This window comes from Nilaparvata lugens, chromosome 4 (assembly GCF_014356525.2).
Source record: "Nilaparvata lugens isolate BPH chromosome 4, ASM1435652v1, whole genome shotgun sequence".
Taxonomy (NCBI): domain Eukaryota; kingdom Metazoa; phylum Arthropoda; class Insecta; order Hemiptera; family Delphacidae; genus Nilaparvata; species Nilaparvata lugens.
In genome coordinates, this window is record NC_052507.1 from 46,794,713 (window position 1) to 46,822,686 (window position 27,974).

Genomic DNA, 27,974 nt, shown 5'->3' on the forward strand with positions numbered 1-27,974 from the left:
TTTTAACGACTATTTTAACGTCATTTTCAAGTTAAAATTTCAATGTTAAATTTAACTTGAAAATGGTGTTAAAATAGTCGTTAAAATATTTTAAAGTTTTTAAGAAAATGGTACTAAAAGTTGTTATATTGTTTTTATTTAAGAAATTATATCTTGCTCTTTTGAAAATGAATTCCATTGTTTTTTGACAATTCTTTCCTGAAATTGCTATTAAATCATTTAATGTTTATTTCAATTTCTGAACAACCAATGTATTATTTACTCATGTATTTTGAACAATTTACTTAATTGTTTGTCACTGTATTTAATCAGTCACATATTAAATAAAAACTTGATTTTAAGCCAAAATATTGAAATTTCTCGATTTTTTTCATGTTTTTACTTCTTACGAATGAATCAGTTTGGATTTAATGTAGTACCAGGATTCTGTACTTGACGCATTGTTGAAGCAAAATAATTCTTCAAAATAATTCAAAATCCAATGAATACAATTTTTAATTATATCATTTTTATTATGTGCTTGCTTTAATTTATTTCAAATTTTATAATTGAAAAATACAACAAACTTGTCAATACTGTCTTTTTATTCCAGTTCACACATATCTTGTTTTTGATATAAGAAATCCCATTGAAATATTTTTCAAAATAAAATTTATATTTAATAAGTTACAAATGATACTTGAAAGCATCAGCCTGAAGCTTAGAAAAGTTCTGGATATTACATTAGGTAAAACCGTGAAGGGTAGCAGATTGAGGAGAATATCTCAAGATTATCCAGTTATTGGTAGCATTAAAAATGAGATTTTTATTGTATTCTATTCAAACACTGAGAAAAATAATTATAAAGTTTCTGGATGGAATAGTTCAATCTGTAAAACCTGGAAGTCGACATCGATTGAAAAAAGGTTCTTATCTACTTATCACACCCTTCACTCTATAAAACATTCACTTCTTATCTCTGTAAAAGCGAAGCGTTAAAATTATTAGGTTTACCGTACCTGAACTTAAACACATTCTGCCAACTATTTATAACTTTTAACGCTGCACGTCTGTTTGCCTTGAAATACTTGAAGGATCAATGACTTGGTTTGAACCTGAAGTACTGGCTTCACAATGGAGTCAATGCAAAATTTATTTCATTACATTATCATACTATAGATAAGTTCTGCAAAAAAACACTTGATAAAAAAATATTAAAATTTATCAACATTTATAAAAAATCAACAAGAAACGCCACCTTTTCTACAAAGCAGCAGAAACCTGTTCACCATAGTAAAATATTATTTTGTTTTCGTGCTTGGATGAAGTCTGAGTTGAAGAAAGTTTTTAATTTCTGAGGTGTATATTTCGAGTGCGATCTCTATTTTTTACTGCTAGTGTACTAACTTTATTAATCCGGCGTTTTTATTTTTCTTGCCCTATTACCGTAGGAGGAGAATAGAAGAAATCGCTTTCTTAGAAATCATTTCACACCGGTTTCATTATTTTCGTTTTGAGGTTCCCTTTTAAACCAAAAAGTGGATTTAGAATATTTCTGTTCTATCATCTTACACAGTTCCAAATTCTTGAGTGAAATGCAAGGTTTAACACCATCTGTAGGCCTACACTGAATTCTGTGTACGAACAATACCGATATATATTTTTTTTAGTTTTGTTACCCACAATTTCAAATTTCTTATCTAAATCAAGACAACTCTGAATAAAAGTCTTTCAAATAGCGAGCACAGTAGGTACCGTACCTCACAAAAATTAGTTTTATCAATTGACAGTGTCCAAGTGAATAAGCGACCGTCCACTTAGGTAGTTCAAGCCTTGCCTTGCATCACTCTTATCACTGGCTAGCGGTGATTTCAAATTTAGACACGTTGTTAGTGTGCATTGTAAACAAGCGCACGCACGCACTAATGCGCGCACAGTCACTCCGTTAGGTTGCCAGCCCTTTTTTAAATGCTTCTCTCTCAGCCAGCAACAACTTGCAAAATTACTTGTTACTAGCCGTAAAACACTGCTTTAAATCTACAATCTCTCTCAGTTTAGTTGAGTTTAGCCTTCAGCGGTGGCGCTCTGGCCAAAAGTCTTCTACAAGTCTTAACCGGTTCTTGTGTCTGATTTTAAACTATCATAAGACATATTTTTTCATCTTTTATTTTCCCCCAGTTCTGTTTACATCTAATTCGTCGTATTACAACAGATCTGTAATAAGTCGAGTACTAATCATTAGGTGAGATTCATAGTGGATGTGATTTTTGTGCCGTTCATATTTTTAAACAGAGTAATTTTTATTAAAAATACTGATATCAAAATTAAAGTGAGGATTTCCAGGAGCAAACAACGTCCTTCTCAATGACTGATCAATACAGGGAAACATTTTGAATTTGACAGGTGTAAAATGTAAGATTTTTTGTTACCTTTTTATTTTTATTGGTGCTTTATATCATTGTAAAAACAGCCTTCTGTTAACTCTTTGACAGTGGACCAGTAAGCTGTCAGTGGTCTTACGGAACATTTTTTTCAAAATTGATGAAAATGATAAGAAAAGTATAAAAACCACCTGTAAATTTTTGCAACAATAAATGAATTGAAACATATTTGCAAGGGAAAGATTTAGAGGAGAAAGCATGAGTGACGAGTGGAGTTAATTCATAAATCGTATTCTGATATGTGTTTCAATATTTAAAATCTTCAAATTTGTCCTGAATTGGGCTAGAACTAAATAAGGAATTATGAATTATTATTGATTCAGAAAGTTATTTTAAACTAAAATAACATTTTATTTTTTATTTACAATATATGACAATTTTATTTACGGTGCCTATTTACAATATGAAATTGTTGAGCTGTACAATATAAAATGGCATCACGTATTATTTTTTACGGTAATCTAAAAATAATATAAAAATCCATTTACTACCTACTTCAAATAAATTCGAAATTATTATTATTATTTTAGCAAAATTATTGAAAATTGTTTCTGGTTTTTAGAGATTGGTACTTGTTTTTTAATAGTTTTACAAACAATCAATAGCATTTGCACTATTCAGTAACCAATTATCTTAGAAGTTTCACTGTTTTTACATAAAAACTATTATAAATAAAATTTAATTCATTTTGTAAACATAAATTTAAAAATTTGTTTTTTTAAAATGTTATTAGTCATTCCCTGATGCTAAAATAAAATTAAATTCATCAGAAAAACTACCGTACTATAGAGTTTTCGAGAATGAGGAAAATTTAAATAGATAGCCTACTACCCATGTATATTTTGAAACATGCTCTTAGAACTAACATAATTTTTGGGTTTTACCTCTAATAAATCATCTAGTAAGTAGCCTAATTGAATCCTCTACCATTTTTCCTCTAGAAATTTTAAAATGAATAACCCCTAGGCTAGTTTCTATTAGATGAGCATTCAAATTATTCAAGGTAAACAAATAATTATGATAAGGCCTTATTTTAATTACGCAACAACATAACGTAGGATTTCCAGACTCGTTATTCAGTATATTGCCGTTACATCAGAATAATATACCGTGTAATTCATTTTCCGAGTAAATCGGAGCTAGGCTACTTATCAATAATTCATTTTCTTGCAAGGACCCAGTACCGGTAAGCTTACTATAGAACACTTAATGAAGAGTATCAAAATGTATTGTCCGATTGTAAAATGTAGTCTTCTGAGGAAAGTAAATTATACTGGTCAAGGCTCTCAATCAACAAAAGTTCAAGAAAAAAGGTGATATTACACCGATCTCTAGTCAAGTCTCTTTATAGGTGCCGGTACTGAATGACGAATGTGAAGGCCTACAGAGTAAACTACTTTGATTAGTTCACTCTTACCTCTCAGATATGAAATGAATTTCAGCATTCAACTATGAAGAATTTCCAAATTTACTCTACGTGGAATATAATATATTTTTCCCCATGTGAATATTATTATAATACGGTATCCATCAGTGCCTCAGAAATTCACTGTCAATAGTAGGTGTTGATGGGAAATTTATTCAAGAACTTTTGTCGTCAATAAGATAAGGTTAAAGTAATGACATTGACATTCTATGGACTTGATTAGGTATTTTATTAAATTTTATGAACTTGAGTATTATCAATCAGGTATGAGAAATCATTCATTTTCATCATAGCTTTTCAAGTGAAACTGGACATTATATTTATAGGTGGAATGCACAGTATCTCATGGTCATTGCTGTTATATTTGAAAGTTCTATTTCTATTCAACGTTCTTACAAATTCTTTTTTAGTTTAATAGAATAGAATATATTAAAAATATCCTTTTTCTTGAAGAACAACTTTACTACCTCAGCGATTTATTCATAACGTTTGAATTGTCGTTACAGTATTTCATTTATCAGGCAATCGAAAATTCGCCTATGCCATTAACGATTCACAGGATTTTCACTACGATGAAATGTTTTAAATTCTCCTATACCAATAACGATTGAAAGTACTGTATTTCCACGATGATGAAATAATGTTTTCAAACACATTTTAGTGATTGTAAAATGTAGCTTATTCATCAAAAACTATTTCCTTTCCTAAAACAAGGTTCTAGCTTTGATGCTGCGTTTAGGCCTATAAATATTTATCTATGGAGGGCTATCTGTTATTAGTACTTCCTTATTATCAAACGTCTTGAGATGTTGTCAGCTTCAACTCACGTTGTGCCAATAAGTTACACAGAAAACTTGTATTTGTTTTTATAATACCGGTAGACATTTTTTTTTGTTACCGTATAACATCAACAAAAACTAGCAATGTTTCATAATTGGTGTCTATATCGAGGTTTTCGTTTATGAGATAATTCATCTCCCAAAAACAATCATAAAGAAGCGAAAACACCAAGAATTAAGAAATTGCTCCAATTAATCGTAGCGCCTACTTTACAATACAGAATGAAATATTCATCTTTATAGAGATGAGGCAAATTGGATATATAATAAGAATGATAGAAGTAATAAAAATTGAGATGATACATGTAGCTTGCTTCTGATTACAAATCGAAACCTGATAATTAATATGTCTATCTTAAACCAACAATAAATTATTTAAAAAATACACCATCAAGTACGATTATTTATTAAGAATACAGTACAAATAATTAGGTAGGCCTAATTTAGCAGAAAAAATATTTTTAGGTCCCAAAATAAAATTGCAATGATTATTTTTGTCATTTTAATTCATTGATTTGCGGACAATCTGCATGAAAGCTGCAATGACCTGTGTAATAAACCATTATTGGCATAATTTACTCTCATGATGGAACATAACGAGCGTAGAGACAAAATATGCAACCGGTTTTCAGTTAATTTTATGGAATTTGACATTTTGACACAATAGGCTTAACCTATTATCAGTTACCAGTATAGTGTTATTCTGGATAATAGTTTGTAGTTTAGACTTGTTTCGTTTTAAAATGCCTATAATTCCATGCATGTCATCATCAGCAATATTGCAATAATTTTCTCCTATCTTTGAAAATATCCTATCAATCTTAGTTTACTGATGACATTAATAAAAATAATGCAGTATAATAATAAATAATATCGAGTGACCTGGCTGGCTCAGGTCTGGTGTCAGAGTTTTCAGGTCGCAACTGATCAATTTCAGGGCCTCTGACATGACCTAACGACTGCTTTTTAGGCAGCCGGGACCGACGGCTTAACGTGTCCATCCGAAACACGGGAGTGGCCCAAGATAAATATCTTGCCCGGGCCGGGATTTGAACCCGGGCCTCTGAATCATAAAGCCAGCATCTGATCCACTCGACTACGGCCACTCCTAAAAATGGAGTGATCCGTGGTCTAGTGGACAGGGTGCTTGCTTAGCAACCTAGAGAACTCCGGTTCAAACCCCGCTCATAACAAAAGTTTTTGAACAGATCACACACGTGTTATCGGGTGGGCACATTAACTGTCGGTCCCGGCTGAAGTATGACAGTCTTAAGGCCCCCATTGACGGTTTAAATGATATATTCAGGCGAGGTGGAACTTCTGTCAGGAACTCCCCACCAATAAAAGTTATACCATTATAATAACAAAAATGCACTAAAAAATTAAAACTTGATAGGTAGGACTTTTATTGTGTTGAAAAAACTCAAGAACTATGGTACTGTTTTATTGGGAAAAAGGCTCAAATTGAAATATTTAAAAAACCGCAGAGCGTGATTGTCAGTGGGTAAAAAAGAGTTCATTAACTTTATTTGTCAAGAGTTTGGTATCTTGCCAGTATAAAATAAAAGTACGATATTTGAATTTAAGCCAGCAACAAACTGACACAAAGGTAACTTGATTCATGATATAAATGAGACAGAATAAAATCTTTAAACTACGTTAAATGTTTTTGAATAGAACGATCGCGTTTGAGATTCAATTAGTCCAGGAGCTAGCTTACATTGAGCATACATGAGAGAGGCAGAAAATTTGACTTCGGATTATTGTTAGGGGATCTTTAGTGTATATGAAACTCGATGTCGTCACGTCCCAGGGTGGTCGACAGATTGGGGGGGAGGGGGGTAAGTTGTAAAAAACGCGCGCTTATAAAATCGCCTTTCCTGCAGTTACTATTCATAGTACAGCTTTGACTTTTTTCTCAATATTATGTACTTATAACTGGCTTTCAATGTGGTCCTCTACATTTTTGCGATAAACCGCATAGTTTTTCCGCAAAAAAATAAAATATCTCGAAAAATGTATTTTTTTATTATGGACTTTTTGTTATTTCTTGAATATTTAAGTCGTTAGCCGACTTAGAGGAAAAGGTTCCCAATAAACGTTGTAGGCCGTTTCTTCCTGAATTCAATGATAGTTTGGGGGTTACGATCATAGATGCGGCGGTGGGAGGGGGATAAGTAGCACTGTTACGCTGCGGCGCGGTCCTCCCCCATGATTAATGCGCGTAGTGGCCGTCTATCGCATCGCTCCTACTATTCTATGCATTCAAATTATGTATTTCAGCAACGCTATCTTATGTATTTTCGGTCGCTGAACACGATTTTTCAACTCTCAAGCCTCAATAATTGATAATTCTCATCATAATATACAAATTATGGTCGAATTACAAACTTCATCTCATTATCATTATTTATGATTACATTGTAATGGTAAACCATCTTGTTTCTTGTTAGGAATCCTTTTTGTGTTTCTCAGTCGATAAAAAACTAATATCTCATAAAGAGAGAATAATTATTCGATTTAGTTCAATGATCACTTTGGAATTGCGAAAGTCAAGTAATGGAGTAAGTTTAACAAAATAGGCTACCCCATATAGAGCACCGTGTAACAGGAGTAAAATATTTTCTTACAATTGAAGCACGAATATCTTATTTATTTATTTATTTATTCCAAGAAAACATAGGCTCACAGACAAACTCCAGTACGAGCCTTAATGACATAGATGATAGTATAACATTACAATTAACATACAAAAAAGAAAACAAAAAATAATATCGCACTTCATAAAATCACGATTCAGTATATAACTAATAAGATTAGGAGAGAACGATTTTTGGGTTAGATTCCGGAAAGTTAGTAAAGGGGTATAGGATGAAAGATACATATAGAAAGAAGAAACATTTGAAGAAAGAGAGTTAGTAGAGCTCAAAAAAATAATTTATTCATCAATTGAGCAGCATAATCTTTCACAAGATCTCTTGAATGTATTGTAGCGGTCATAGAAGGGATCAAGGAATGGGTTTAGTCTATTGTACAATCTCATTGTTCTATTTAGGTAGGAATTGAAATGGTGAGCGGTTCTGACAAACGGTATTTGAAATAGCATATATAAGTCTTGGTCTTTTGCATGGAACATGAAAATTTAACAAATTGATTAAATCTGGCATGAATATATTATTATTTAGAATTTTATATAATAACATTAATGCTTCAATGGATCTTCTGGTTTTCAATTTTTGGACTTTAAATATTGACCTTAAGGTTTCAGTGGGAAAAGCTATTGGACAAAATATATTGTACTTTTTTAAATAGAGATATAATGCCAATTACTCCCATGTGATATGACTAAATATTTGAATACAGAGGAAATACAACTCTAAAGCTTCGTTTTCACCAAATTTATTAACGAGATGTTAATAACTTAATCTTTATAGATTCTATTTGATTGAACATAATTTATCATACACATGATGAACATAAATATGTGTTTGTCAAGTTCCGTTCAATCTGATAAAGATTAAGTTATCAACATTGTGTTAATAACTTTGGTGTAAACGCAGCTTTATCAACTGATTTCTGTAACTTATATCTACGAATAGATACGTTTCATCTGGCTGAGTTTGACTGATTGTCTTGGGGTGGTACTTGAATGGAAGTGGAATGGGAGTTATCTTTGTTGAATCTGAAATATTTGGAGAGAATACTGTTGGAAATCTATTGAGGGGAGATCAGTCTAATTAAGGTGTGAGAGCAAGCAATCAATTCAATGAAACAACTACAAAGAAGGACTCATGAACGGTTCAAATATGAGAGATTGTCAAAGTATATTTGAAAGAAGTCAGGAGTTATTTGTTTTTTTTTTAGAATTTTTAGAGTTTTTTTAGAATCACAATGCAAAATCAATGACTACTTAAAATTTGTGACTGATTATTGTAACCTAGTTTAAATTATCTTGAATTGTATTCGTGCTCATAAGGAAGGACACTGGTATTGCACATAGAAACTGTACGAGAAAAGACCCATACTTTTTTCATTCAATCACACAAACCATGTTATGGAATCTGTGTTAAATCTAGAAAAAAATACCCACAGAAGTAGAAAATCATTTCCAATAAGGAAACATGAACTTAAGACAGTCAATACATTGACTCTGTCAAAAGGAAATCTTGAAAATTTAATAATGTGACAACCGATCATGCTTTGGAGCAACCCTCATTCGATCATCTAAAACTCTTAGGTGAGTGATTGGAATAGCTAGTTCTTCAAAGGCTTTCCTAAAATGGCTGCTACTATATAAATAAATCTTAGTATGTTGACATCATTATGGATATCACTGGAGATTGTGAAGAAAGACATCGAAGGAAGTAAAACAAAAATAATGAGAGATGAAAATGATTTCCAGGAGCATAACCTCCTCACGAGAACATTACATTTTTCTTCAAGACTCTGATGGACAACAGAATCTGCATAATATTATCAATGGTCTGGAAGCAAGTGAAGAAGTGTGTGATTCTCTTTTGAATGTATAAAGAAATAGTTATTCGGTCTTCAACGATTTTTATCTGAACATAGTTGTGGCAAATTGTAAAAGTGTATTCTCACCTATAAAAAGAAACAGAGTTCTGTCATTCTCCACGATGCAATCAAAATCGATGAACAAAAAATCTTAGTCTTAGTTAATTCTAGAACAAAAAGATCTGATCTCTGTATTTTTACTAGGTAGCTGTTTAAATATAATTCAGCATTGAAGTTTTAGTTCAGCATGCATTTCTACAATAACCGCAATCTCTGTCAACATCTGATGGATATTTGAAAAAAACGCTTAATCTCACTTGGCCGATGAAATAATTAGTGAAACTAGTTGTGGATTTGACTAGATCCTTAAATATCGTTGACAAATTCGCATAATGATGACATGGCTCTCCTGAATTCAACTCCTACTTCACTTTTCAAAACTTTTAATACGCTGCAAGATTATGGAAACTTTGTGATGAGAAGAGTTATAAAAATTCTCAATGAAGATGAAGTGATACAGGTGGACATAGTTTTTCATGTCTACAGTCTAAATTCAAACAAAGGTAGTGAACATACTAGAAGCAGCAGAGTGAAAGAATCACTCCAATAATATGCTCTCCAAACCATTGATACTTGATTTTTAAATCTGTGGCAGAGATTTATTAATGTAACATGCAAGAATCTATAAAGGAATAATCCATACGTTAGCTACGTGCAGGTATACATCCATTCATTCATTTGAGGATTAAATTATAAATCATATAAATATGTTTGGGAAAGATTAACAGGCATGACCCAAAACTATTCTATTCCCAAATTTTGATACTGAATAACTTGTTACCATTTCAAAACAGTCTGAACGGGAATACCATAATGGATGAATCAATCAGAAGTTAGTGAAATACCATTATAATAATACTGTTAGAAATAATTTGAATGAATATTTAAATTTTCATTTCATTTTGATTTGACACATATCTAGCCTATTATTATATTGGATATACTTTCTCGAAAGTTCACGACAAACTGAAGATTCACGAAAGTTTAACATTTTCATATTAAACATAATTATTATGATAATGAATGGATGATGAATTCCATTTCCACCATAAAGAACTAAGAAATTCCACAAACATTTCTTGGAAATGAACTGACCACTATATCAAGTAAGCATGGCCAGTGTGTAATTAATAATGTAGCCTGCAGCGCATCACAATAAATTAATTCAAAATAAAAACAATAAAACATAATCACATATATTATCATTTTCTATCTTAATATATTTCTTGAAACCCAAGTTTCGTTTATTTCAAACAGTCATTTCTTAGTTTCCTTGCAGAATGAGATGAAGTTTGTAATTTTGACCATAATTTGTATATTATGATGAGAATTATCAATTATTGAGGCTTGAGAGTTGAAAAATCGTGTTCAGCGACCGAAAATACATAAGATAGCGTTGCTGAAATACATAATTTGAATGCATAGAATAGTAGGAGCGATGCGATAGACAGACCACTACGCGCATTAATCATGGGGGAGCGCCTGGACTAAATAATAAATTACTCCATAAATTATATAGTGACGTTGAAAGTTATGTAACTTTGTAATCATAATAATTTTAATCAATGTTATTAATCAGACGAGCAGTCAGGCTTATGGATATAGCATTGCTTGACATTGGAACACACAGTCATTGGTCTACACTCTACACACGCTGAATGCTAACCACTATTGTTTCTATAACAAACCACAAAGAGTGAGCCACAACAGAGTCGTTACTATCTCTGTCTTTTTTCCATTATTTGGAAGTAACACCTACAGCAGTAGTGGTATAACAGCTCAAAAGAAAGTACAAATTGGTGTAAATTGTTGAGACGATTTTGACTTGCGTAGAGAAGGAATTAGCTGCGGTACTCCTCAGTATGATTTTCCAATAGGTAAATTTGAATTATTTTCTATTATCTTGATGCCTTTTTATCTAAAAAATTAATTGGATTATTGGTAGCCTATTTTTCTGCCTGGAAAATACTTTTCATTGATTTATCACGACAAAATAATAGGTAGTGTGATAATTTTTATAGACGAGCAAATTTCTGCAATACTTTTAATAACGTATCCATACTAAACATATAGGTACTGTACATTAATAATAAAATAATGTTAAAAAATTATTTGAATTATCATAAATAATAAAAAGATGGAATGATAAAATAACGACGGGAAATATAATAACAATGAGTATTGGTAATTATAGTAGTATTTAAGTCAAATTTTGCATCCAACTATTAAATTAAATCTAAGCATATAATTCATAGAATACATATTATAGTAATAGGTGAAAAATATTATGGAGTGAAGGAAAATCTTATGATGAAACTATAATGTAATGGATCATTCATGCATAATACTCATAGAAAACTAGTAAATTTGGTTGCATTCAATATAAAATCAATAACATGACTATTTGATAGTCTAATGAATCTGTAGTCTACATAATTGCCAATCAAACATTAAGCATTAAATTACAGTAAAAATTAAGCATTCTTAATAATAGAATCAGATTGTGATTTTCTGACAGGTTCACTGACTCATTCATCAATTAGAAATTATTTTATGATTATGAATCATTGTCATTGGTAATGAAGTAATGAACAAATAGGTGAATTGACTCAGTAAGCCATTCCAGCAAATTCTCAACGCTTTTATTCCACAAGGACATTACGGAGAAAATAATTGAGAAATTTAAATTGACTGTCCTTAATGCAATCGTTCTAAATCCTTTCAAGTACAGATTGTTCTCTGACATTATTTTGGAAGAGGAGATTATTACTTAGTCCTTATTTCCTCTTCTAAAATCAATTACAAAATATTTGTGGTAATTTTGGTATTCTAGGCTGGATTAGCACGAATTTTAACCAAATGAGGTTTGTACGACTGAAATAAGAGTTAATTCTGGGAACAGGGCAAGGACTTTCAGATCAACACCTCAAAACAGTCAAGGCTTCAGATAAAAAGATTCTTTTCTGCTCAAACAAACTTCTTCATTTCTTTTCTATAGTTCTCGATTGGATTCTTTTTATAAAAGAATAATTTTGCTCTTCCATTCATGTTCTTGGCATTATATTATACTATATTATAGAATAGGTAGGTAGTATATTTCACCTCCAAGAAACATGACTCAAGCGGTGTTTAAGAATGTCCAATTTCTCATGCATAAATCTAAATGTGTTCAATAATTTATGGATGAATGCATTTTGTAAGTTCCGTTTTTAAACCCAACCAAGAGTTTTGAAAAATCTTCAATTTAATTTTATTTCATATCGATTTTTTTTTCATTCTGAATTCTTGTTTTATACAGTGACTTGGAAAATTAGGCCTAGCCTCAAAACCGATTCAATGAAAACATTTTAATTTTGAAATAAAATTTATGGGTCATATTTTTGACGATTTTATGATGATATTCTCTCATATGCGTATGGGTTCGAGATATATTAAGAAGTAGGTAGTAGGCTATATTTCATCAAGACTTAGCTAGTAATCTTCTAAGTAGATATTGATCAGGGTAAAATTAAAATTATTAAGCCTTTAATGTATGGAAATATTTTAATTTAAATAAGTTTTCTGAGCTACTCAGGCGTTGGACTATAATAGAATGAATAAAAATACTCTGCATTTTACCCATTTTTCCAAAACAGTATTGATAAATTTATGATTATTCGAGCTGCACTAATGAGCTTTTTAGATAAGCACTTGCAAACAAAGCTATCGGAAACTGCAATTATCATAGAAAATAATATTTCGTTGATAGAGCCACTATGAAAATTATTAATTTGATGGTGGAAGTTTCAAGTATAATGACTTACATTGGGGAATAAATATATCATAGATTTAGACAAGAATTGAACTGGTTGCCTGAAAGTGAAACTGATCCGGAAGTGAAATAATCAGTAGGTAATGTTATTATTGTTGCTATGCTATTATATTTAGGTAAACACTTCGGTAATACCAAAAATAGTGAAGGAAATTAGAAGAATAATTGGCTGGGCTTTTCTTTTTAAAAGTTGCATATTTAAACCACACCTCAGGAGTTGAGAACATAAAATTACAAAAAAGATAAATCAGACTTTCTAATTTCATGTCACCATGTTTCTGTATCATTAGACAAGAAAATTATGCTTCTGAGACGATCCAATACGACCATCAATATTGTTTCCCTCCCGTGCCATTTAGTATTTACCTTAGTAATGAGAACGTGCGGGAGCATGAAAGAAGCGTTGAATTCTGATGAAGCAACAAGAAGAAAGGTTGTCGGGAGTCGGGAAGATTGCGTAATCTACAAAGTGCAACAAAGCAGTTCAAAACATTGCGTCTACACTACTCAATGCAGTGAAACGGATAGGCTTCTTGGACTAGGTTTTGGTTCTAGTCGAGTTATTTTGGCGTCAAAATGCATGACATAGATAAGCATTGTGTATATTTGAATTATCGGGCTAGTATTCAGAACATCTGAAGGTTACCGTACTCACGGTATGCAGAAGTGGAATTTTCTATGTCCTGTGGCTGTACTGTAAGAGTATAATATGTACTGTAAAAAGTACAGTATATTTATTCATCAATGGGCCTATCAATGCATTTAATTTGTGTTAAACTTCCAAATTTATTACATTGATGTACTTGCAGATTATGTAGAGTTTATAAAATTTACACCTTTTGTGTGTTATCGACTATGACAATATGACATTGTACAAATATTGTAAGTTGACAAAAATAATAATAAAAGAAAAATAAAATAAATGGAAATTTTGAAGAATTGAAAATTATATCACAGAAACAATAAAATCACATAAATTTTTATTGCTTTACTATAATTCAGTTTAGAAAGGTAATATCACAGATCAATAATATTACTTCAGCCGCTTTGTAGTAGAAGTTTAGTTAATATTATTGATATTTTTAATTATATTAAAATTTTATATTTTTCTTAACTGCTTTTCCTCAATGAAGCCATAACTTCTTCTGATTATAATTTAGCTTGAAAAGTGTTTTTGAGTCAAACACTAATTTGAGTCCAATTAGTCTGAAGTTTTACAAATAATGTTTTTCATTAGTTAGGAAAAGAAATCGTTAATAAATTTGCATTGCAAAATGAAAACTCCCACAAAAACCTTCTTTTCAAGATGAAAAACCTTTCTTTATCTTTGCAATGCAATCACGAAGGCGAGAAAATCAGCCTTGTAATCGTTATCTACAAGCAGATAATCGGATTATTACACCTGATTTTCTCTTTCTTTTTTCTCTTTTTTTTATTTGAGACCGTGTATTGAGAAGGAAATCAAATTAAAATATCCCAATGGTATTCCATTGTCCAAACTATTGAACAATTCAATAATCAAAGAAGAATAGCCGAAACAGACCGAATTCTGAAAAAAAATGAAATATGGTTCCGGTTCAAATCATTCTATTCCTCTTCTAGATTATCATTTCTCTTCATCTGAATGCAGGTTTGATTGAAAGCCAAACATCGCGAAAATAAAGTCTGATTGTCTTGTAGGATGACGAATGACTGAAGAACAGAAAGAAGTTGTTGTTCCCCAGTAGTGTGTTCCAAGATGTTTTACCAGTACAAAACTACATCTTGTGATTTATGATGTTGTGATAATGATCAAGTGATTTAAATTTTTAAGGGATTCGAACTTTAAAAAAAGGGTTTGTCAAAACTATTGAATTCCATTTAAATTGATAAAGTTTTAGTAATAAAACGCTAATACTCTGTAATAATACATTAACTACGGTAATAATACTTTTTTCAACTAGGAACAGTATGCTAAATTTTGATGTATTTATTGGTAAGTTTCATTTACAGTATTATTATATAACAAAATCAAATTTGATCAAACTCATTTATGTCGTTTCTTCTCTAACATGAGTAAAAGGAGCAATTTCATAAGAAATCCAAAAGAAGATTTAAAGATTGAGAAATTGTTCAACATGTAAAAAATAAAACTGTTTTCTCGTGATTTTTGTTAAGGTTTCCTTTCTAATTTATTGGATCAATTGAAGCAACTGAATAGTAAACTAGGCCTACTTAATAAGTACATTGTATATTATATGAAACGTACGGTATCTATTGTGTGAAAACACAAAAAGATAGGCCTTGACTGATCAAAACAATTAGCCGATTTTTCCAAATTTTAATACTGTTGTCGTTTTATAATAATTCTTCTAAGAATATCAATTAATTACTGATAACACTATAAACAAACAATCGAATAAATTTCTCCCTCTAAATATAAAAAAACTTATGAAAAATGAATGAAATGATTGCAATAAAATAATCGAACTGTTAAGAGTTGTAATTGATCGAGAAAGATTTATGAGCAGATCTATTAATGAAGTTATAAATAACAGTGTCGATTCAAATTAACAATTAGTTTTCGGTTAGAGCACGTTGAGGCCCCTCGATTGCAGCGAAGTGTTAGTAGGTTAAAGGCCATCTACGGTTGAGGTCACATGCTGTTATCAACATCTTCAAGTTTTTCTCTTGGCCAAAGTACTTGTTCAGGACTCGCTGGAAACCGTGTTTTTTTAAACAGAAGAGTGTTTTGTAGAGAACAGTGTTTCAAAAGTAAATAGTTTGTGGTTGTAGTAGTTTATAAAAAAATGTTCTCCTTCTCTTGTACCTTAGTGTATCAACCAGCGAGAGTATAGTACCCAATTATTAACTCCGTTCTTCTGTTGCAAACTCGTTCTATTCAGTAAGAAGTAGGCAAGTGGAAGTGAAAGTCGGATCTTTGGATCAACTTGAAAAGCTTCGGCTCAGTGAACGTTTATTCAAATCCCTTTCTGCAGTGATCCAACAATATTTATTCAACAATTCTCCTGATATCAATTCAAATATTAAATTATGTCCCAGTTTTATTGTTGAAAACTTGAAAAGTTTGTTATGAAGTGATGTGAACCATGTCATTAGGTGTGATTAACACGGTGTCAGTTAAAATTCCAGCATGTTGTGAACAACGGGTGAGATAATTCTCATTTTATTCTTTTAAAAGATTATTTTTTCGAAATAATCACATAAATTTTTATGACTATATAAGAATTAAAAACCTTGGTTGATGGGAGAATCCTTATCTTTAAATGGAAAGAGATTACCGGTTTAGAATATAGTTTCAAATATTTGAAGAGAGATTTCTTAATTAGCCTACCTATTATCACTTTAATGTCTTTGTCTCTCAACTTATGGCATCATTTTCCTTCTTTCTGTGACGTGTGATATTCCTCATTGTTTTTCATATCTTCTACTAATAAAGAATCAACTTCCAAGACTTTTCCTCATTGGTGATGTCATGTTTTTACATTGATCGATAGTTTTAATATTTCATTCTTCCTAATTCATCAAGTTGTTCACAATAACATAAAAATTGATGGTCTAGCTTTTATAAGTATTTTCGTTCGAGTTCTTGGAATTTTTATTTTTTAATCAAATTCAATACTAGTTAGACAATAAAACTTGTTTAGTCTATTCTTATACTATTTTGTAATACGCAATACTCCCAGTTTATTTTCAATGCTAATCCATAAAAATGCCAACAGTTAACGGTAGCGAGCAAGGACATTGCTATAAATATGAAATTGAAATTCTTTATTCTCCAAAAAAGATTAACAATACAATTATATTTGCATGTAAAAAATAAAAATATATTCCATTGGAGGCTCCTCTTATGGGCACATGCCTGTGAGAGAGGAGCGAGTTGTCTAGTAGCATCCAATATACATAATCTTAAATTTAACTATTCATAGCTATGAAAAATATGACTATAAATACAATAAAAAAAATTATTTAAGAAAGAATAGACTAGTGTAACAAATAAAACAAAACTCAATCTGGAGAGAGGTATTATTATGAATAAAAATAAAGTAAACCAAATCAGGTAAACTAAAAACGAAGTGGGAAGCACGGTGAGATCGACGAACAAAATAAAATCGTAAAAAATATACAATAATTGTTGAAAACCTGCTTTTTTGACCAAGGATCGAGAACACTCACATCCAACAAGCGTACTCATTCACCCATTAGTCACTCACCCTCAATGTTTAGGCAATGTACAATTATTAGCAAAAAAAGGTACAATCATCGGAAAGAGTAAGGTGATACTAAAATACCTTCCTGCTCCTCTGGGTTTAGGGAAGTCACCCAATCGTTGACTAATTTTTTATAGTGACTTATTCTCAAATTGTCAGGATTATTCAAATAGACGGGCAGTTTTTGAAAAAGGAAATGCATTTTATAATGTGACGAAGTGGAGGAGAAAGTTCTAGTAAGTCTGGGGTTGACGATACCGATATTTACAGCTGTTCTTGTGTTATAATTGTGAATGCTACTAGAAAATATAGCTACTTTGTGTTTGAATATATACAAGGTTAGGGTTCTTATGTATAATTGTTGTACATTTAATACCTTAAATTCTTCAAAGAGATAATCTGATGGATATGTTAGTGGTTTGCGTAAGGCGCTTTTCATTATAAGTTTCTGAACAGTTGATAAAGGAGCCAATGTAGTTTTGAGTGTACCACCCCAAGCTATAATACCATACTGAAAGATGGACTGAATGTAAGCAAAATAAACTTGTTTTATTATAGTGGGTGTAAGGATTCCGCTTAATGATGCAAATACATAAATAAATTTTCGGAGCCTATTTCTAAGGTAGTGTATATGATTGCTCCGTTTCAGCCGACAATCAAATATCACGCCGAGGTATTTATATTCATATACTCGTTCAATACACTCACACTGACATTGTGCATAATTATTCTGTGCGCCACAGGTGTGTAATTTCAGTTCCATACCGATTGGATCACCATTTGCTCTAATGGAAATAGGTAGGTATTTCGTCTTGCTGATATTGATGGTTAATCGATTATCATCAAACCAGTCCTTCACAACACCCAATCCTACCTCAGCTGCATGAAAAACCTCATCCCAGTTGTTTCCCTCAAAAAGCAACGCGGTATCGTCTGCATACATATATATATGACTATTATCAATATTTACCTTACTCAGGTTATTTATATAAATTAAAAACAGTATTGGGCCCAGAGTGCTACCCTGAATCACTCCAAAGTGGTTATTCATTGGTGCACTCTCTTTGTCCAAGATAGAATCAACTTGACTCCTTCCACTAAAGTAGCTCTCAAACCACTGGAGAGAAGCACCCCGAACACCAATATACTTCAGTTTTTTTAAAAGAATATCCCTATCAATCGAATCGAAAGCTTTAACTAAATCAATGAAGGTCAGAAGAACTTTTTTGTTAACAGAAATTAAATTATCTATTTGATTGGTTGAGAGGAAAAGGTTGTCATTAAGATTTATGTCCTTTCTGAAACCAAATTGATTCTCAAATAGAATGTTATTATTTATCAAGTATTAATCTAATTGATGCCTAACTGCTTTCTCGATGACTTTGGATATGACACTGACTAAATTGATAGGTCGGTAACTAACAAAATGACTTTTAGGGCCAGACTTATGTATGGGAACGACTTTTCCAACTTTTAAGTTTTTAGGGAAGACTCCTTGCAAAAAGCTACAATTAATAATATGAAGTAATGGTATTTTCAAAGAATTAATATTTTTCTTAATTAACGAAGCTGGAATTTTATCAATTCCCGGCGCAGATCCTCCTTTAATATCACCTATAATTCTTATTAATTCAACATCACAAATAGGCAACAGTTCAAAATGCAAATCCACACTGAAATCCGCATCATTTACTGGTCCTTCAGCAATATTGGGTATGGCCCCAGCAAGATTAGCACCTAAATTTACATAATAATTGTTGAAATTATTATCAACATTTACTATTTCACCAGGTTCCTCTATTGGATAATTATATCATTACCTCTATTGTTTAAAAAATGTTGAATAGGGAATCTGTCGGCATTTTTACCTAACCCAGTGATTTCTTTAATACTACTCCAAAGTTTTTTGCTATCACTGTCAGCATTGGCTACTTTATTTCGAAAATAAGTCTCTTTGGCTGTCTTTAATAACTTAGTGATGTGATTTCTGTATTGTTTGAATTGGTCTCTTAGAGTAGCATTGAAAGGCTGTTGTTTTAATTTTTTGCTCAATTTATCTCTCTGGCGGATGCATTTCAGTAAACGCATTTCAGAGATCCACGGTTTAATTTTGAAGTTTTAAGATGAAATAATTTTAGTTTCTGTGGCCTGAGAAATAATTCGTTTGAGTTTGTTAATAAAAATTCCGCAACTGGAATTCACATCTGGTGTACTTTTTACATCGGACCAATCACAATCAGCAATGAGCTGAGAAACTAGATCTTCATCTAAAACTGTAACCTGTCGATTGTGATTAAATTGAGACTGTTTTTTATTATTTAACATTTGAATTTGGCATACGGTAAAATCATGATCAGTCATGCTGCATCTGATTACGGCTGACCTTATAGCATTAGTATTCTTTACATCTGTGAAAACATGATCAAGGCAGGCGGCCGTCGTGTCAGTAATCCTGGTAGGTACGTTTATGCAACTGACAAAGCCAGCAGCATAGAGAACATCCAGGTACCGCTCCGCCGTGTGATCAGGTATTTCACGAGGCAAAATACAACAATTAATATCACCCATTATAAAATGTATACAGTCTCGATTCCTGTTAATGATGTAAGTCTCAAGATCATTAATAAAAGGTTCTATGTCAGCAGAGGGGCTTCTGTAGATTGCTAACAAACAGAAACGTTCAGCATTGAGAGAAAGGTCCAATTTCACACATGACGCACCATCAAGACTTACATCCCCCTGGCACACAGCAAAACATTTATTAACATAGACTATCAATCCGTCGTTCTGATTTCGACTATTCTTATCTAAAAATACATCATATCCTTCCATATTCACTGTCACGCAGCTATCATCAGTCCACGTTTCAGTAAGAACTATTATGTCAATTTTTTTATTGTAACTGTTCAGAATCACTATCAATTCATCTATATGTTTATTATAGCTTCTTATATTCAAGCTTAAAAAACTAATGTTCCCAATCTCACCCGGCTCCCCAGTAAAAAAATTAAACAAACTAAAACCTTTAAAAATGCTAGTATACACGTCTCTCATATCAACGAAATCATCCATTAAGACCAAAAGAAAAAAAAGTAAAATCGTTTGCCGCTCGCATGTGCATACACGATTGAAAAATAAAATATAAAATTCAATATGATTCATGATTATTTACGCCTAGCTAAGACGCTCCATGCTTTAAGATTAATAAACACCTACAGTGAAAAAACTATAAATATTGATGGAGGCATTTGAAATCCATGCTTCATTTCCTTTTGGATGGATGTAGCTTAGATATATATATACATTAATCTTGAGTTCCAAAATTCATTATTTAGAAATTTATATATTATTTTAGATAGTTATATATTACATTGTTTTTTTTAAGATTTGATATTTTCCATAAAATAGAGTACGAAAATATAAACTGGTGAATACATACATAGACTTTCCTAATAAAACAAGAATCTTCAGATTATAATCTTTTAAACTCGGGGAAATTTCTTGAGGATATGTTATGAATACATAGATGTGAGCTACAAAATAATATAAAAGACACATGCGTCATTTTGAACCAGATTGAACTGCAATAATATTGAGAAGCCAACACGTTCAGAGTTATTCAACACGTTATTATATTATTATATATTATATATAATGTTCCCAAACGTCTGTTTTTTCTCTCCTTTCAATGTATTATTTTAATGAAATAAATAAATAAATATGAATTTTAGAAAGTACTGATTTGAAAATACTCTTAGGAATAATACAGTATAATATTTGTAATACTGTATATTAGTAATTAGTGTAAAAAATCTAATTTATAGTCATGTTCACACTAGAGGTAAACACACCTAATGATATAGATGTTCAAGTTGATATAGATCTGCAAATTTATGAAATAAATTTGAATTTGATTTTAAGCCTGCACTTATCAACAAGGAAGTAGTTGATCTGAAATTTGCAATATATTCAGGCAAAGACAAATTCATATTATAAATTTCATTCAAGAATTATTCTCAATTATAATAAATTATTATAAACTGCTTTAAGTAATTGATATGTCAGTGAACAACAATTGCTGTCGAAATGGATACTATTTGGCACAATCGTTTAATCTACTTCAGTTCATGGCCATAAGCGTTCAACAAGCAAGTGTATCACACCTTTAAGCGAAAAATATGTATCATTATCATGGACTGGACAATTTCTTTTGGAAATGTTTTGACAAAATTAAAATAAATTCACAAACATTATATTGTATTGCTTATTTTAGTAATAAGAAGAATAACTGGGACAACAGCATAACACAGCATCTATTTCACTACGATGAACTCTTTCAAGGAATGTCTTGTAACATGTGTTTCTCTACCAAGAACGTTCACAAGGAAACGCTATGTAATTTCATTACATGATTGCATATTTGTTTCAGTATTTTTTTAATTAAGTTTACTTTATTTGCAGATGGACAATTCTGCTTTCGAAAGTGACGAGAAACCGAGACCAGGCGTAGAAATGCAAGAGCTGAAGGATGTGGTTGTCAAGGACACCAACGGCAAAGCAGCAGAGCACATGTGTAAGGCAGATTTGTGCCAACAAGTGCACAAAGAGTACATGGACAGGCAACAGAGTAATGCAAATCCCCAGGACAATTTGAAAATGATTTTCCTTCTTGGCACACTAGGGTTGTTTATTACATGGCTCTTACTATATATATTATTGAATAAACTCGAAATATTGTGATTAACGATGAAGTGTAGGGGACGGACATCTCTTCACAAGCATTCACCACAAAGTGAGAATAGTTATGTGGCGATATCTGAAAAAATGAGTAAAGGGTGACAACTGAAACATGCAAGTTATACCAATCAGTAACATTAATCGACTCTGACAAGGATGGAAACTAATGAAAGACTGCTGTGAAAAAGTAAAAAATGCCTAATGGTTATACAAGATTCAGTTATTTATATGCATAGTTTATATGAAAAGTTATACAAATTTGTATACTCCCTATCTTTACAATACTAGTATGCACCGTATAACTAACTATCAATCAATATTGGCAAGATAATTTGAAGTGAAGAACAGGAACCAAAACTATATCTCTTGCAAATTTTTATTTCAACAAAACGTTAAACTCAAGTATTAAATATGATACGTTTGTACCAAATTTACTACTTATTCAAAGTATTAAGGATGATGCCGCAGTTGGGAACTGTATTTAAATAATACTTTAGAGTGATTCCAGAATATTCATGATAATACATGAAAAAACTATTATCATCATGGATAAGCCCAAAATACCTACTACTTCCAGCATTTATTTTTATATACTATTGAAATAAGACTGTGTAATTATGTTTGAAGAAAGAAGGCTGTTACAAGAAAATAAAATTTGTAAATTTTTAAAAATTGTTTATGTTTAATTGTCTAACGACGCACCTCTCTACTGCTACGTGCTGATGTACTCAAAATATCGGCTTATTCAGTGGAACGGGAATATTTTAATAATAATGGCCCAATTGTCCTAATAATAATTTTGACAATTGAGTAATTAATATTTCATTTCATTTAAAAAATATATATCATGACCAGAGATAAGGGAAGATCTGGGAGATTACTGAGTTCTCTCTGATATGATACATCTGGTATTTTGAATCAATATTTCAGTATACAGTACTTCAATTGAGCAATAGAATTTCCAATATATATATATTTTGAACCTTTTCAATTTTGGAATGTTTAATCAATAATTCAATGCATATTTCAATTCAGAAATATCTCATTCAACTTGGAATATCTAACAGGATCTCCATAAATATGATTTTATTGGGTAATTACAATGAAGAGCGCTCAATTCGAATCTATAGAAACCTGTCTGAAGCTTTGAAATAAAAGGAAAAATTTGGTTTATGTGTTATCTGCTTTTTCAAGGTTGCATTACTGGTGAGAATTACAGTCTACTTGGTAGATAGCGTCATTATATTCATATTTACTGTGAGAAAACTCATGAGAATCACTCATTGTATTTTTACTGGAATTTCACCTTGTCTATAAAAAAATAAAATTCTCAAGAATGTGGAACAATATTTATTATTATTATCGCGTCACTCTTTCCAGACTATCTATCTGAAGTGGCTGTACTATAAAAGAATTTAATAAAAACAGTTTAGATTTGCTACTTTATTGGTGAGTTGGAAGATAAAGTAAAAGTGAGAAGTTTCCGATAGTAGAACACTTATCTATGACAAGCACATTCGGTTGAAGGTTATTGTGATTTCCGCGAAATATTGCTTCAAAGTGACAGACAACTTCACATAGGTGGTTAAATTGGATTTTTAATTATTCTCGTATCAGTAGTGGATATTAATTGATAGTGGAAGGTAGTTGTGTAAACAGTTGTAGACGTATAATACTGGAACAATGTCGCCGAAAAATATTGAAAATCAGGATGCAATACAGGCTGATTGGACTCCTAAAGATCTGCCGGTTCAAGCAGCATTGCCGGTAAGTACGGGTTACTGAACTCATCCATACTAATAAAAGTATATTGTTTTGTAATCAGGAATAATGAATATGGAGTGAAAATAACACAGGAAACATAAATAACTGGAGTTTTTGTGTTGATTTTAAAGACATTAACCATGGAAATCTCTGGAATTTGGAGTTATGACAGTCAGACAGCTATATATTAGAAATCTAATTAAATATATCAGCAATCATACATTTATACTGCATCAAACTAATTATATTTTCAGATCTGCAAACAGATATATTGTTCCTCGAACTGACTTAACTATATGCAGAAGACAATTCAAATACATAGTAAATAAACTAATAAATATTATTCCAGAACATTTTATAAAATAAAACCCTCTAAAGCACTTAAAACAAAAATTGAGAACTGGATCAAGACCGAAAATGTTGTAGTCAAAATATTTCAACTCTAGGCATTCATCAATTCTTTATTATTGTGTTCTATTCAAATTATTTCCCCCTTTTTTATCTGAAAGTTGTCTATCAAACTAAATTCAATTTATAATGTTATCCTGCACTGATTCATATTAATTATTTCCCCCCTTTACTATTAAAAGTTGTCTCTCAAACTGAACCCAATTTATATAATGTTATCCTGCACTAATTTCAAACTCTTGATAATTATATCGAAATGAATATTTGTTCAACGAATTATATTTTGTTTACGTTTATACTATGAACTACTCCACTATCATTTTTTTTCTTTCTCTTTTTTGAAAGTGTATGCTAATTTTTTGTTTGAGGTGTTTGCTGAATTTTTTTGTTTCTACAGTTACTTTTTTTCTAGTTTTCTCAAATTGGAGTGCTTACCGAATGCTCGTTACTGGCGCACAAACTTTGTTTTGCTTGCAACGCCAATATTATATATTTTATTATTATTTAGTTTCAATAAAAGCTTTTGTATTTTTGTTAGTAAATTTCTAATGTATGCAACTGAATTTTGTTTTCCATGTTTTATGAATTATTTATATGAATTTGGCAATACATTTGATTTGATTTGAAATCGTCTGTCGTTTATATTAGGTGAACACATTGAAATAAGAAATTGATTTTCAGAGATCTATAACATAATCAAAGAAAAGAGCTATAACAAAAGAAAGAGCTGGCTTATACACGTACGGGATGGGAAATTCACGAATGATGCATCATCACGTCTCAACTACTCAACTGATTACGCTCTCAACTACTCAACTGATTAACTTGAAATTTTTCATATAGATTCTTAATTTACCGAGGATTATAGGCCTATTTTTAATTCTTTGAGATTTCAGTAGGTCAAGTTTTTAATTATATCCTTGCGGAGCACTGTTTACCTGCTAGTATTAAATAATGACTATCAGTACGGTAGTTTGATATCGAAATGTTCACAAATTTCTAATCGAGATATGGATTGAATACCTTTTTTTAAATGTGGGACATTAAACACATTCAGGTCTTTATAATAAACATTGCATTTGTTACTCAATGGGTCTTAGTTCTTATAAACTAATAATAAGTGATTCTTTGAATAAAACCAAGGTTCTTGTTAACGAAAAATATAAATCGGGAAAAAAAGAATTATTGTTATATTCAAATACTTTTGGTGTCTAGTTATATTCTCATATTTTGAAGTTTCGGGCAAGGAGAATCAAACTGTCATTATGGAAAAAATCATAATTTGAAAAAGGTTCCTTTGCGGTAGTAAAAACAATCATAAAATAAATTAAAATTTTTAGAATGGTTATGCTTCTCAAGATTTTTATTGGAATAAATTCCGAAATAACTAATTAATTATAAATTAATTTTAGGTTTATATTACACATAACAACTGATATTGTCCATTATATTAACATATTTTGTAATTATATGAATATTGAACATTTTAACCTGCCATTTTAAATTATAATATACCGTATTCTTCTCCAATATATCTGTCCAATTTATAGTTTTACAGAAACTGATAGGAATACGTGAAATCAATATGAGTTGGTGGTAATTCATTTCTATAGTGATGTTCTATAAAATAAAAACAAAGATCCAAACAATGTCTGTCAGTCAAATAGTTATTATCATTAGTTCCTACAAGTAGATTTTTGTTACTTACCCACTGAGCTAAAGCCTTCCAGATGATAATCAAAAGCACAGAAATTTTGATGGTATACTCAGAAACACGAACTCATTATTCATGTCCAAATGAAGCGAAAATTATAGACAGACGAATATGTGGTTTTCAATTTGAATGCATGTAGTAGAATGTTATTTCATTTTCATAGAGCCTTGTAAGAGATGGCTTTCAAGCAAACTGTCGAAAAGAAACAATTAAAAGGAATGAGAAAACCAACTAAAATGGAATAATGATACAGTAATCAGACAGATTAGACATATTTTGTTGGAGGTCTTGCCATTATTGTAACTGATTGTCATGTCTAATTAATTGCACCAGTAAAAAATGCATGGATACAGTCATTAGGTTTGGAAAAATATTATTCATACAGTGATACAGGATTATAAATTTGGTTTGTATTACTAATAGAACGAAAGTATACAAACTGTATACATCGTGTCCCACGAAGAGGTTTACACATTTTATTTTATATTACGTGTCCATTCATGCACCCAACTTTTTAAATTTTACAAAGTAGGTTCTGAAAATATTCTGGGAAAATGTCAACTAACTAAACTTCGTAGAAACAAAATGGCGGAATATTGAAAAACGATACTTTAAAAATATTAAAAAGTTGTTTTTGGTTTTATAAAATATTTTTATTGTTGCACTTTAGGGCAATATGACTTTTGAATGAAAAAACTAGAACATAGCCTAATGAAAACCCCTAAAGTCCAAAATTATTCAAATTGAAATCCAACCACAGCAACTCATTGATAACAGCGCTTAAGAAATGATCGTAAGCTCTTAAAAAGAAACTCCTTGGTATCCGGAGAAGATCCTCTTCTATTGATCTTTTAGTTCCTCACCAACATTGAAGCTATGGGTAAAAAACTCTTTCCTTCAAGTAACACCATAAAAAGAAGTCACAAACAGTTAAATTTGGTGATCGGGGTGGCCAATCTAAAAATTCACTTCCACGACCAATCCAACGGCCATGAATTTTGTAATTTAGTAATTGCTTGACATGATTTGCGGAATGAGGTAAATCACCATCTTGTTGGGATATTGCTTGATCCATTTCTGGTACCATCAAATGAGCCAAGACTACCGCTACCTAGTAAACAAATCAGATAATAGCTCATGAAAGTAGTTTTTATAGGAAGCGAATTGGTAAAATTTTCAATATGCCGCCATTTTGTTTCTACTAAGGTTAGGGAGCTGATATTTTCAGATCCTACTTTGTAAACTGTGTAAAATTTAAAAAAGTTCGGTACATGAATGGGCACGTAATATAAAATTAAACGTGTAAACCTCTTCGTGGGACACACTATACATGTAGGCTACATAAATTGAACAAAAGTAAGAAAACGTTTTAGGATGAAGTATACTAAATGAAGAAGCAAAAGTTAAATTCTGGTAAATCAACTTCAAAATTGGAGGCACTCCATTTTCAAGCTCCTGTTTTGCTGAAGACGGCTAAAAAAATATATGACTTTCAAGTCAAAGAAGGTGGCGGATAATACAATAAATGAAATGTCAGAAAATGAGGCGAAATGAGAGACCCAAGCAGAGATACAGGAAAAAGTTGCCAAGCTCCACTCAACTAGCTTCACTAGGCTCTACTCAACTCTTAAATTTAAATAGGGAAGTGGAGTTTTGGAAGTTTGTTGAGGTGAATTGGTTTGTTTCAGGCGAACAGTCCAGCAGCTGAGCAGAAGCAGAAGAATGGTCCGAAAACGGCTCTGGTCAGATGGGACACTGGACGTAGCTATCTCCTGCTTGCATTCGTCATATGCCAGGTTGTATGGGCAGCCGTCTACTTTCCACTACAAACGTTGACTGATAAGTTTTAGAAGCAAACAACATTATAATGTAGACCACAAACTCAACAAATGGCAATCCTCCAAGTAAAACATGTTTTTCAACCGACTAATGTTTTATTCATTTTAGGCTGGTTGGTCGTTATTAAGACTAGTCAGTCATTTACCAATGCCTGAAAATATAGTCAATTGCAAATAGTAAGGAAAACTAGTGATAGTGTAAATATCTACTGTAATTAGTACAATAATGGT

The 27,974-nt window shown here is 31.4% G+C and overlaps 1 protein-coding gene across 4 annotated transcripts; it reads left to right on the forward strand.

Moving 5' to 3' along the window:
* The first annotated feature begins 1,933 nt into the window (after positions 1 to 1,933).
* On the forward strand, positions 1,934 to 27,831 carry LOC111058492. Of its 4 annotated transcripts, none has more exons than XR_005571236.1 (3): positions 1,934 to 2,221; positions 21,744 to 23,786; positions 27,594 to 27,831. XR_005571236.1 is itself a non-coding variant. In XM_039427563.1 (3 exons), exons 2-3 carry the CDS (start codon positions 23,703 to 23,705, stop codon positions 27,753 to 27,755), a joined length of 246 nt encoding a protein of 81 aa, XP_039283497.1. In that variant the 5' UTR covers positions 1,957 to 2,391; positions 21,744 to 23,702; the 3' UTR covers positions 27,756 to 27,831. The 4 variants fall into 4 exon arrangements, 1 of the variants encoding a protein (XP_039283497.1); XM_039427563.1 differs by having other exon boundaries at positions 1,957 to 2,391; XR_005571237.1 differs by lacking the exon at positions 1,934 to 2,221 and adding an exon at positions 15,026 to 15,046.
* The last annotated feature ends 143 nt before the right edge of the window (positions 27,832 to 27,974 follow it).

Bases quoted from the DNA above. Each gene is read 5' to 3' on its own strand.
- LOC111058492 (XM_039427563.1), top strand. From the start codon at position 23,703: ATGTCGCCGAAAAATATTGAAAATCAGGATGCAATACAGGCTGATTGG. The intron at 23,787-27,593 runs GTAAGTACGGGT...GGTTTGTTTCAG, and splicing joins CGGTTCAAGCAGCATTGCCG to GCGAACAGTCCAGCAGCTGA.